The sequence below is a fragment of the Caloenas nicobarica genome, chromosome 7 (genome assembly GCF_036013445.1).
Source record: "Caloenas nicobarica isolate bCalNic1 chromosome 7, bCalNic1.hap1, whole genome shotgun sequence".
Taxonomy (NCBI): Eukaryota; Metazoa; Chordata; class Aves; order Columbiformes; family Columbidae; genus Caloenas; species Caloenas nicobarica.
Window position 1 is genome coordinate 32,548,508 of NC_088251.1, and position 13,231 is coordinate 32,561,738.

The 13,231-nt window shown below is 37.4% G+C and overlaps 1 protein-coding gene across 1 annotated transcript in view; it reads left to right on the forward strand.

Moving 5' to 3' along the window:
* The first annotated feature begins 2,536 nt into the window (after positions 1-2,536).
* CABCOCO1 (ciliary associated calcium binding coiled-coil 1) overlaps positions 2,537-13,231 on the forward strand; it is a 40,786-nt gene continuing 30,091 nt past the window's right edge. The window contains exons 1-3 of the mRNA XM_065639504.1: positions 2,537-2,606; positions 5,708-5,852; positions 10,786-10,858. Of these exons, the coding sequence (XP_065495576.1) occupies positions 2,537-2,606; positions 5,708-5,852; positions 10,786-10,858 (288 nt within the window). The remainder of the gene's footprint in view (positions 2,607-5,707; positions 5,853-10,785; positions 10,859-13,231) is intronic.

Genomic DNA, 13,231 nt, shown 5'->3' on the forward strand with positions numbered 1-13,231 from the left:
GCTGGAAAGCTTTGGAAGGCATTAGTAGGGAGCCATTATGGTGCACTGGGGAAATCGGAGGCAGCCAAAGACTTCTAATGTAAGCCCATTTTGTCTTTCCTGTAGCAACACTCTCCCTTGTTATTAGTGTGTAACAGCAGCTAAATTTAGGAGGCCAGGAGTTCAACCTGAGGCTTGAGACTTATATTGTAAGGATGGGATTTTTCAGAAATGCCCAAATTATTTAGGAGAGCTTGTGTCCCCTAGCAAATTCTTAGTGAATTAAAAGGCAAAGGGCTGTTTCACTGGTCTACTTGGGGGGTGGGAGTGGTGGGGGAATAAAAAAATCCAACCTTTTCCCTCTGAATGGATTAACCGTTTAATAGAAATTAAAATATTATTCCTGAAATGTATTCTGTTCTTCCTGTTTGTCACTGTTTTGAGGAGAAGAAAAAAAAAAAAGTTCTTTCTGTGATTTCTTTTTTTTTTAAGAAAAATTGAAAGAAAATTTGTCTCCATCAAATAATTGTTAAAAAATATTCTTTCACTGTTTTCCCTTGCATGTTAAGCCTCTTATTTTAGAGAAGGCCGAAGCGTACAACTCACTGAATACTAAAATGTTCTTAATGGTGCAATTTATTGTGAAACTTTCCTCATTATGATTTAAAAAAAAAAGATCATACTTTCTTCTTAGCTGATTCCATGTATTTTATGTATATATATTCTGTACAAGTGGAACGTAAAGTATATACTGCATCTGACTGAAAAGAGGAGAGTTACAGGGTATTTTATGCATTCTAAGCAGTTTAGCAGCAGCACTGAAATTATGTTAGTGGACCATAGTGCATTATGTCTGTACACAAGAGCAGCGTGAAGGCCACAGCTAGGGTTAGAAAATCAGAATTGATCTCATCCAGTATGAGAATTTTCATGTCCTGCATTCCTGTCTATCATGGAGCCTTTTACTGGTGTCCATCTCTGTAGGACTTGAGCACCTTCCACGAAGGAAGAAATAGCAATCAGGGCAACTAGGAAATCTAAATGCCCCATCATTTCCCAATCATTTATAGATACTCTTGTCAGTGACATGCCTTACAGAATACTGAAAAGGCAAGTAGTACCGGCATTGTTAGCAGCATCAGAGAAAATCTAAATCCCTGAGAAGCTCTGATTATGAAAACACAGAGTTGGCAGAAGCTTCAGAAAGAGAGGATATGGACTGTTTCAAACCTTGGAAAGTTCAGCTGGCCACGTTCCACTTCTATTTCAGGACACAGTTAAGTGTTTTTAGCCGACTTGCATGTGTACAGCCGTACAAATTTGTCGTGCAGAACAAAGGAATACATGTTTTAAACAAAAATGATTGGATTATATGCTTTGTTTTGTTAGCTCTTGAGGCTTTAATTAAAAAAAAGAAACTCATCTTATTTGACAGTGTATCTCTAGTGGCTTGGTGAAAACCCTGAAAAACTAATGGTTGCTGCTTAGTAGTTCTGAGATTTAATGCCCTTCTTAGGAAGAATGAGAAGCAGCAGGGGGGAAGAAGTCATTGCTCTTTTACAGGAGACTAGAAACTGTGATCACAACTGGCCCCCATATCCTCAGGTACAGTTAAGAAGCCAAAATTGCTTTAATGCAAAACTTAACTACCTGGGACATGGCTGCAAACTGAAGTCCTAGCCCTGATCTTCTCTCTTCATGTGGAAAAATCTGCATAATTATTATAAAAGACATAACTAATTCTCTGTTTGGCTAGAGTAGACATAAATGTGTCAGCAACATTGTATGGTCTCATACAAGGCAGTGGTTTTTTTCATTGCTTTTTCAAGTTAAAGTGGAAAAATTTCCGCAGTGTGCCAGTAAAATAGGATGAGGCTCTTCTTAAATGTCTTAGCCATTATGAAAGTGGAATTTAAACTTCTAAATATTTTAGGTACTTTAAGTAATTTTATATTATATTATTTACATTAATTTTCAAATGTAATTTTTCTTCAGAGGCTACATGAAAAGTAATCTTGAAAGGGAAGCAAGAACTTTTTAGTACTGTCAAACTACCTCAATCAGAGTGAAAGAATGGTAGAAGAAACTGGAGACTAATAGTTCCGTTTCATCCTACAAACCCCTTCCTGAACAAACACTGATTTTTATCTGGGATTTTCAGTGTATTTCTCTGTTTTGTTTTTTAAATACTTTATATTTGTTATTTCATCAATCATATCTTAACATTTAAATAGTGTCTGAAACCTGTAGGTGTTTACTTTTTTCGGTTGTCATGTCCTCTGTTTATAATCATTCATGCCTAGAAATTGATGTAGCTAAGTTCCAGGAAGATATATATGTATATGTATAATATAATAATAGTAAATATTATTGGTATAACTACAAGCAGACTAAGTCAAGCTTTGGAACCTATAATTTTTTTAAAATTTCATTATTTTGCTCTACAATTTCTTCCAGAAAGCTAGAAGAATATCTTAAGTTTAAACAATTAAAGACATCTTTGAAAGAAGCTATTTTGCTAGATTATTATACTGCGGGATTTTGTTGGGCTAAAGAAATGAACTTCAGTCTTATACAGCTCTCAGGATTCATGGATCTATTAAATTTCCTGTTGGAGAACCTCAGTGGTAAGTATAATTAAAAATATCTGAAGTGTAAGGTAGGAATGTTTTCCAGTCATTTTAATAAAGCTATATTTAATTGCAAGTAATTGTAAAATGATTTATTTTCCTCTTGAATGTTGGCATATTATATCTTGTACCTGAAAATAATTCTTATTGGCAGACATTAAACTTTCGTTAGAGAGGACTGTGGTCTTTTTAGCAAAATATCCCTCATTCTTTGTACAATATGTGGTACAAAAGGGCCAGGTCCTGAAGAGACCTCATCTTTGCTAGGGTAAAATAAATAATAATTACAGTAGAGTGAGAGCAAGGAGCTCCTACATTCCAATTCCAACTGTCTCAGTGACTGACTCACAGTAGCCTTGGGCACATTTCTCTGCTGTTTGAGATATTCAGTACATCCTGTAGTATTACAGCAGGCAAATTACATTTATTTTATCCTTGGAGGTCAACTCTTAGGCAGCTTTCTATATAGCAAATGCTGCACTTCTGGCACAAAATATATCGGTTAACTAAAGACTGGTGAGGGAAGTAAACTGGCGTCACTGCTGAAGATGAAAAATGACAATGAAAGGACTGTAGCTCCAGTGGCTACAAGGAAATTTGCAACAAAGCATGTAGTTTGGGTCTAGTGGGAACAAAATAGCCAGAAAAAATTGTAGCAGCATCCTCTAAAACCCATTTTTCAGAGATCACAATGCTTACTTAACATTCACTTTGAAGGTGATTATGTTGAGAAAAGTCCATCCCAGAGGAAGAGCGAAAGGACTCAGCAGTTCCATTCAAAGAGAAGATGAATATTTAAAATCAAGCTCATAATAGTTATTATACTCCTTCATTGTAATTTAGTTCAAGGGCCTTTCTGACTTGGAAGTTTGACAGAATTTGTACGTGCTTTATGATCATTGGAATTCCAGTTGTCCTTCCTGTCTCCAATGAGAAAGTATCTTAACATATGCTAACTATATTAATATAACAATGGAGAAGAATGGAAACATGTCAGAAATTAGTTTTATGAGACTGTGTGTAATGCATGTGTACTAGACAGGCTGGTAGCACAAGCGATGATTAAAGCTGACTGACATTTTTCAAGAATGTGATCTTAGTTGCATAAAGCTTTGCCAAACTTTAACTCTTTAAGCTGAAATTTTCCATGGCAGTGTCTGCCTCTGATTAATATTTATATATAAAATTACAACTAAAACAGTTCAATAGGCTTGCAGACAGAGGCTGTGGAAAAAAAAAGTATGATTTGGTGCCCTTTTTAAAATAAAAGCTCTAATACCCCTATGCTTTGAAGTAAAGACATAAGGTTTGGCAAGTGAGTGTTGTGAATTTGCTTTTTGCTGTCCTGTGAAAATCCATTCGTATTTGGCTAAGATACATGGCTTTTAGGGAAAGAAAATGCAGTTTGTAAATGCTTACAGGAGAGTTCTTGTATTTTTTTCACAGCTAAGTTCCCTGCATAATCCATCTTATAAAGTCTGCTGTAGCCCAGGGCTGAGATGAATTTCCTTGTAATTACTGTTCTCAGCTGGTGCAAGTTCCAAGGCAGAACATTTCAACTAAGAGCAAAATGCTAATGTCTTCTGCGTTACTGACCATTTCCTTTCCCTTCCTTACACTGGACCCAAGTGGCCTGGAGAACTGAGCTTTTTTAACCATAACAGCAAGGCTTGCATGGAGCAGGAATAATGGATTTAGAATTGGAGGGTACTGGAAACTCATTTAGGGCTGGTAAAGGAGAGAGGGAAACTGAGGTTTGGAAACTGGAGGGTTTGGTTGACTGGGAGCCAGAATCAATTACTTATGTGATTTGGTTCATCTTCTATACATTGAGGGCAAAGGGCTCCTTACCTCCCAGAAGTGGAGTGAGAGCCTTTCTGAGGAGGCGGCTGGGGCTGAACATGGTGTGCGGAGGAAAGCAAGAACTGGGACTAGGTGGTGACAGGCCGGGGTGTTGTGACTTCTCGTGACCTTCTGGCTTCACTTCCCTATGAGCTGTGATATTTCTGGTTCTCTCTCTCATTTCCCATGGCTTCCATTTCCTCCATATTCTCTGTATTTCTTTCTTGTTTCTTCCATTGTGGTTATTTATATTGTGCTGCCTCTGTTGCTGAAACCTGAGGTGAAATTTTCAGAGTTTTGATTGCTGTACCACTAAAGGACAAAACTATAAAGACTAGAATCTTGTAAGGTTTTTAATTTGTTTTGTGTACAAAGACCCAAGGAAGCAGACCAGTAGAGAATTAAAACAATAAGGAAAATAAATCTATTTCACCACTGGTGGATGTTTCCCCATTTTCTACTCTAGATTTTTAGGACTTAAAAAGAACAAGTAAATTGTGTGTTCAAAATTTTTTAAACCTCACCATATTTCTAGTGAAAGCACACACTATGCAAATCAGAAAGATGAATCATTTATTTTTAAAGGTTCAGCGAAGACTTATATTTTTCAGATTTTCCTCTTTGTCAACACAGTTAACAGAAAGAATTTAAATTTTAATTCAAAGCTGCTTTGGTATTTGGTTTTGATTTTCGGGGTAAAAATGTAAAGTAATTATCTGTTTGGGGGGGCGGGGTGTGCAAAAATGTCTCTAAGTTTGATGATACATGTGGAGTATTATGCATATTCATGTTTAATCAATTATGGCTGTAAGCACTTTAAAAAATTGGTTATCTTTTTTAATATCTGTTCCCATGTTACTGGTTTATATTGCAAGGACAATCTTTTACAATACATAAACAGTAGTAAATTTATTTTGAAGATAAACACAGTATGCATCTCAAATTTACATACTATTCTGCCTGTGTTTATCTCTGCATAAGAGGCCAAGCTGTGGTATCTCAGACATCCATTATTGTCATCCTTACATTGTGAGGGTAGATCAGTGATTTTGTGATAGAATTTTAATGCACATTTTATTGATAAGAGTAATGGTGACAGACAAAAATGTATGACTGTTGTTGCCTTTTAAGTTTCTACAAAGCTCGTAATATAACTTCTTAAACTTCAATAAGTCTTATAACTAAAATGGGTAAAAAAACCCACCCCACTCTGTTCTGTTCATACTTCATCTTTGGTTTTTGGGATTACTTTGCAGACAAACATATGTCCTTAGGAGATAATTTAAAAGAACTTGGAAGAGCAATGGCTGGAATAGGAGAAACTGATTCAGAAGGAAGTGGCGACTTGGATTTCTTCAGCATCGAGCAAGCCAAAGCAGTCATTGATTACTTGAATATCAGGTATTTCTGCAAGATCTGTTATTTCTTATTTTAATAATTTAATGTGGTGGGAAATTGGCTGATAAAATAAGTTAAAATTATTTAATTGGATATGTTCATACTGTGGCAATATATTGCACACACCTAACTTTAAAACATTAAAAATAAGAGAGAATATGCAAGTTGCAGTAAAGATCTGGCCTCAGATGTCAAAGCCCAGGAAATAAATTTAGACTAGAAGTTTATCGCAACGCAAGATTATGCTGAAAAGCTTCCTTCTGGGCTTTGTTTTGGGTGATAAAAGGGAAACAGGAGAGTGGTGTATAGAGAATATTCTTGGTTTACTTTTAAAACATTCTGCTTTTAGATTCCAGTTGAAAAGAATCCTAGGTCTTGTAGTATTTGTCTGGTCTTGAAAGCTGTACTGGACTTTTACAGTGATTTAAAGTTATGTACTTTACAGAATTAAGGCTACGGTCATATATGAGTCATAAAAATGTTGCATTTTAAAGTCAGCGCAAGTTCAGCATCTAAATGAAAAGGTTTCATGACAGGTCTCAGCTTTAAACAGAGATGCAGAAAGAGATAAAACCAGCAGTAATTCAGTTATTTCTCTGAGAAAAAAAATAAGGGACTGATAGCAGCCAATCACACCTCTCCATGTAAAGTCTTCACTCTACAGTAACGTACATGGAACTTTCTCCCCTGAGCTGCCACACTTAGGACAGTGGCTCTGCTCAGATACCTCTGTTTCCAGCACATGATGGACAGAATGGTCCTCAAGCTGCTGTGTCACCCATGAATGTCGGGGGCAAGGAGATGGGAAATTACTATTGTAATATCTGCTCATACACTGTACGACATCTGCACCCTGCAGCCCCTTTTCTGACCTGAATGGTGGTTAGAGAGAGAGATTTTGTGGCAGAGGGGCATAAAAAGTGAGTAAGGTCATGGCTGATCCATACATAGAATTGTTGGGAATTTTATGACTGTTCTTTTGCTAGGAAATATTTAACATATCAAAGAGGTTTTTTAGAGTGTTTTCTTGGATGCAGAAAAGAATTTCCTCTTGAAGACAGACAAAAATACTAGGATGGCTGATAGCCTTTCAGTTAGGGTACTTGGATTCAGACTGGGAATTTAAACGCATCACAGGTGATTTCTCTTACAATTGGGCTATGAAGTTTGCCTCTTTCTCGCGCTCTCTGCTTTTATTCCTTTTGTTTCTTTTTCATTGAAAATATAAAGAACTCCAGGTTCTTCCCAAATGAAATACGACCATCTCTTTAAATCTCAAATTTCTGTAGTCAAGGCAAACCAATGCACTGCCAAGTACTAGCCATAAACTAAAATAAAACTTGGCATTTAAGATGTCTCACTCGACTTCTTTTACTTCTCCCTTCCTGTCTATGCCTTTTGTATATTTATTTGGAACAAATGTTCTTTCCAAATAGTATGTCTATAGCTTTTGTGGAAATTGTGCTTTGAAAGATATCTTGTCCAGGAAGTCATTCCTTCGCAGTCGCAAGAATTTCATCCAAGAGATTAGGTGCTCCATCCTCCTGCCACTGAAGTATTAACTGGGTGGGAATACAATCAAGCCACAAGACTTTTGCAACAGAATGGTATTTTGGCCGCCAAATATGTAGTTATATGCTCAATTTATAATAAGTATCTGCTGTTGCAAGGTCATGCATATACACACAGAAATGGGTTATATGTGTCTAGTTTATACAATCCATTATTTCAGTCATTTGAATATTTGTTTTCCTAAATAAGAACTGAATCAGCACACTTGTTATATGGGTGTGTTTTGAACTTCATGAACTCAGAAATAGGTTGACTGAGTTTTATTACAATTCATATTAATGTATTGCTTCAACATTTTTTCTTGTTCTTCACTTTTTTTGTTTAATTTTAAATGATAGGCCTATCACTTTTTTTTTTCTGTTCGTGATAGTATGACATGCTTTAGTTCAGATCACGTTTTTACAGATGAGCTGTAAACCCATGGGATTTATAATGGAAATGGGGACAAATGCTTAACCACATTGGCACAAACTGTGCAGCAACTATAATGACACCTTCAGGTTTGGTAGAAGGTGACAGTTATCATCTTTTTATATTGTCTCCTTGGGCAAATACACATCAACGTAGCTCTTGACATTTTCTTTCAGGAAGCAGTGGAGCTAGGGAAATTTGTCATTGTTAATCACCTTCAGATTCTCGTGTGACATCACAAGAGGATCTATCCTTAACAATCTTAGTTGTGTAAAATTATTTTTGTGTAATGCTAAAAATGTTGGTTAAGAATTTTTTAATTGTTCACAACAGATACAAACAAAAAAAGCATTTTATATAATGCCTGATAGAAGAAAGAAAATGACACTTTTTTCAAAATAAATACTAATGTATAATTTGCATGATTTGATTTTAAAAGCATTAAATGGAGGAATTCTTTCCTTGATATAGGATTGAGTATGCCAGGTTGAAATGTCAAAAGTAATGACTTCTGGTTTGGGGAATATTATAAATTATCTGTACCTGTAACGTGGTCTGTAAAGAATATCATAACACATTTAGAGGGAAAGGGGAAGAACTGGTTTTCAGATGCTTTAATCCTGGCTCCTGTCCAAGGCACTGGAATAGATAAAAGAAAAAAGTTTGAAATGTTACGTTCTGCCAGTGCAGTTTGAAAGATTGATATGTTATTTCTTGTGTGTCTGTGACGTTTGTAAAACATTTTTTGTCTTTTTCAAATAATCCCTGTTAGAATTTTACCAGATAATAGTTGTGTATGTGAGGGGACACGTGTGTGTGTGTGTTCATAAATCGGTGTGAGTCATTTCCAGGTTGTCCTGAAGCCTGCTTAAACATATCCTATATCTCCACTGAAACATGGCAGGAATGATTTGGTGAAGTACAGCAACAAAAATGTACTGCAAATGAAATGGCAAATATGTAACAACTTAATTGCTTATGTGCTTTGAGTTTGGGGAAAGGGAACTTGCATTTTATGGTAGCCAAATTTCTTATGCAAGTTGGTAAACAAATTTGTTTTTTAACTAATGGTATTGGAATGACTGAATTAAATGTAACTGTAGAATAAAACTTTGATATGTCACTTAAAGAGCCAAATGTTCAATGAGGCTGCTGTAATACTTCCCACCAAATTAGGAAATGCATCTGTACAGATGTGCAAGAACATCTGCGCCCATTTGGGTAAAACTGATTTTGAAAGTGTCAGAGGTGCGTGTGAGTGACTGCTGGAAGATGTCCTGCTGTCCTGTCAGAGCCAGGCCGCTCTGCTGGTTTAGTCTCCTAATTCCGAGCTGCTTTCACGGCTGGCAGAGCCACTGCTGTACCTCAGCATCACCCCTTGGGTGCTGCTGATGCAGAGCAAATTGTCCCTGTCCGCAGGATTTCGTGTAACCTCTGCGGCAGTGCCAGTGGCAGCGTGTAAGTGATTCAGGGAAGGACAGTGAGCTAAAATATGTGCTGGGCATATGTCATAAAGTATGACAGTCAGCAGCATGTGCCCCGCATTGACTCCACAGCCAGCATCCCCATTACCTCCCAGAGCCAGGGTTGTATTTTGGACACCTACGTGCCACCGCAGCAGCCTCTGGCTTTGCCCACAGTTGGCTGGTGCTGGGTGAGAGAAAAGCCTGGGTGTCGTGGGGCCGGCAGGCAGGGGACACCTGCGGGGCAGACCCTGGAGCTCGACAGTGCCACGTCTCAAAGGGCAGCCCGTGCTGGGCTGTGTGGCCAGGCACCGGTATTATAAACACATTTCGGTAGCATTGGCAGGGCATCCTGCAGCTAGTAGCAGTGTCTTTAGCATTAGCTGGATAATTATGTGTGTTGGGTGTAGCAGTGACTTTATAGACCCGTAGAAAAATTGAGGTTGGAAGGGACTTTTGGAGGCCACCTTGTCCAAAGCCCTCCTCACAGCAGGCCTCGGTGTTCCAGATGTGGCAAAGAGGCACTGCCATCCCAGTTAATGAAAAGAACCCATGTCATGTCCTTAGCCGGAAAGCATAAAACCAGTTACAGATGTTCCCTCCAAATATTACTGTATCTTTCATGGGTACATCAGGCAGGAGTGTGATAAACTCTTGAAATCGTTCTTCAACCTGGACTTGCTATGAAATCACAGAGCTATGTTTTAAATCATATGTCAAAATGACATGACAGAAAGCAGAAGTTCTGTATCATGATTTTAAGAGAACAAGTAATTGTAACAGATGGACTGTGACAAACCAAACCTTTGATTAAACAAATGCCATATCATTGATCATTAGGAAAGGGAACAAGGAAAATTATTTAAAACACGTGAAAAGGAAAGTCATATATGTTTTAAGGAAGATAAATATTTCAGGCCAGTGAGAAAGTCTACTTAAAGTTACTTTTCTCGTAGTACACAAAACTCTAGTGTGTCAATCTATTTTTTTTAGTTTTTCTTTGAGGAAATATTACACTGATTTTGAAACATGACCTTGAGAGAATCATTGCTTCCATTCTTTATTGTTTTGATGTTCCAAGATCAAACTTGCTCCCTGGACTGGCAGCCCATCCCAGAATCTGAAAGTTGATTTGGCTTTGTTTCATTCTTGTTGACCATTGCTGATAGTAAAGGCATAAGTATCCTGGTGATAAGCGTTTCAGGGATTACATTTTTCAGAATAGAACTTTGTCTTCTTGGAGTTCAATTTCATAAGGACAAAGGGGATGTATTTTTAAGTATCATACTGTGTTTTCTACAGCCATCTGATATTAAATCCTGTAAACTGAATATTCTGCATGTTGTACCTGAAGTTAAATAACCGTTTCTTTTTAAAATTTGGAGGATTACCATGCTGGAGAGTAATTCTTAGTTTAACAGATTTTTTTAATATTGTTACCTTTCCAAAGATTTACAGCTGTAATGGTACTCTATTCTCTTGTTTTCCAGCTTATTTAAACACTATAAAGCATATGAATACCTCTTCCACAGTCCTGGAGAAGAATTTGTGATAAGTAATGAGGTAAGTCATTTATATAGATGGAACTCATTATGCAGAGTTATTTAATGAATGCGCCGTGGCATATGTTTTATATTGCTCAAAGCAACTTCATGTCAACATTACTGCATTACTAACGTAAAATGGCTGATTAAAGAATACAAGTTAGATATTTTGATCCTCGTATTCAAAATTAATTTTGGATTTCAAAAAAGTGTAAATGTATTGCTTGGTTAAGATGTTAGTTGTGTTAAATCAGGAATATTTTTGTGTATTCATTCATAAGCTGATGTATGTAATTTGAATTTCAATGCATGAGTCTGACTCTATTTTAAAATCAGCAATCAAAATCAGAAAACGTTGTGGACCAAGCCTAGTCTGACCACAGTCCTAACATTTGTATGCATGTGTACGTCCAGAGTTTCCTTTCTCGTGTAGCCACCAGCAGTTAATTATACTGACCATAAAGAAACATGCTAGAAATTCAGCATTTTGAAAACATTCAGTTAATAACAGCGAATTGGCTCTACTGTAAACTTTGTCATGTCTTATAACTTACATGTGCAAAAATACACAGGAAAATGCATGGATGCAGGATGTGGCCTTTGAGCAAACAGTTTCAATTCATCAAATAAACCTTCATTTGGCCTGACTGTGTGTTTTGAGGATATATGCTATAGTACTTTGAAAAGTATTTACATTTGTAATTGATATTAGGAGATAACTGGTTGCTCAGAGAGGCAAAGTAGTGGATTTTTTTTGATGGCATTTATACTTTAGCTTATCAGTACACAGTGAAGTTAATGCACTGGAAAGTTTTCTTTACATGTTAAGCGGGTGGTTTGACTCTGTAAATGACGTGGGATAATTTCTTCTCGTGTTGCTTTTAAATAGCCATATTATAAAAAAGAAAAACTTTTCTTGACATGGATGTAAACATTCGGAAATTATTCTCATCATTTGTCAGGTGGGTTGATATTCCCACTATGATGAGATCAGTGACAAAAGTGTCCTTACCTAATCAGAGCAGGACTTCAGCAGTTTTCTCTTAGGGTTGCTTTTTTATATTAGCTAGCCAGATCAATGGCTGGTTAGCACATCCTAATTGGTAAAATTATTTTTAACGAGGCTTTGATTAAGTAATTTCTTGTGTGTATCTTATCAGTTGTGGACTAGCTTGGAAGAAGTGTCTTTGGGTTTTCTTGAAACCTATTTCTGCATGGTTGAGACCGGTGTCTGCTGTCCTGGCCATGGCATAGCAAGCTGGGCAGTCCCACCTCTGCTAAGGAATGGCAGAAATGTGTTTCTGTTAATTACTTTGGTGATGAACCATCAAAGGGACAAGTGTGATCTGCAATTATGACGGTCACAAAAACCTTCCTGACAATTTTTAGCCGTAGCTCTTTTATGGCCATTTCTTACCTACGCACCAGTCCAGTTTAATCCATCTGTTTTGTATTCTGAGTTCACAGCAGAGAGTCTTTAATTTGTCCAGCCACGCTGCAGTGCCCAAGAAAATCAATACTTATATTCCTGTAGAGTTTCTTTTGATAGGGTGATACATTGTACTTCAATAAGTAACAGTTCAAAGCTTTGAAACTACACATACAAATTTATGGCGCTTGCTTTATGTGTTAAAAGGTGATGAGAGGTGAACCTGACATAGACTTCGAGTTCTTTTTCTGCAACTTTGTTATATTTAGGATGCTTATCCGTAGGGGAGAGCATTACCTGCCGTGTTGGCCGTCCCTTGCATGAGCAGCTCCAGCCCTGACAGGTGGTGGGGCCGGTGGGGTTTGGGGGGTGCGGAGCCGTGCGCTCTGCGGTGCATCTGCACAGGGGACAGCAAGGGGCAGCGGGCGGGCTGGGAAATCTGCGTGCTGAAAGTAGGCGGTAAATCTGTGCTGAAGGGCCAACTGCTGTCCTGCTATGTAGATCAGTGTCTTACCAAAAAAGAAAAAAACCAAACACCAAAACAAAAAACAAACCCATGTACACATGTAGACACACCTTAGCCCACAGCTGGATGTGATCCTTGGTCTAAGCTGAGTGCTGCTAATGTCTGAAAAGTCTTCTTTTAGCTCCAGCGATAAAAGTCTGTTCTTTTGGAATAGGGGACCATAAATTGTAATGGCCAGATTTGCCCAAATAACAAGCACCGTGGTGTTCCAGGTGTTCAATTACAGTATTATCTCCTTTTGCAAATGAAGACTTTGAGACAAGTCAGTGAAATGACTTGCTTCAACTCCAATGATTTACTTTGACTGAAATGCCTTGCTTTGACTCCATGAGTAAATTTGTCCTTCACATTTGCTGAAAGCATTATCTACTGAATAAAAGTCCAACAGCTTAATGAGAAGACCTGCTTCCTTGAAAGTGATGCAGCTAAAACAAATA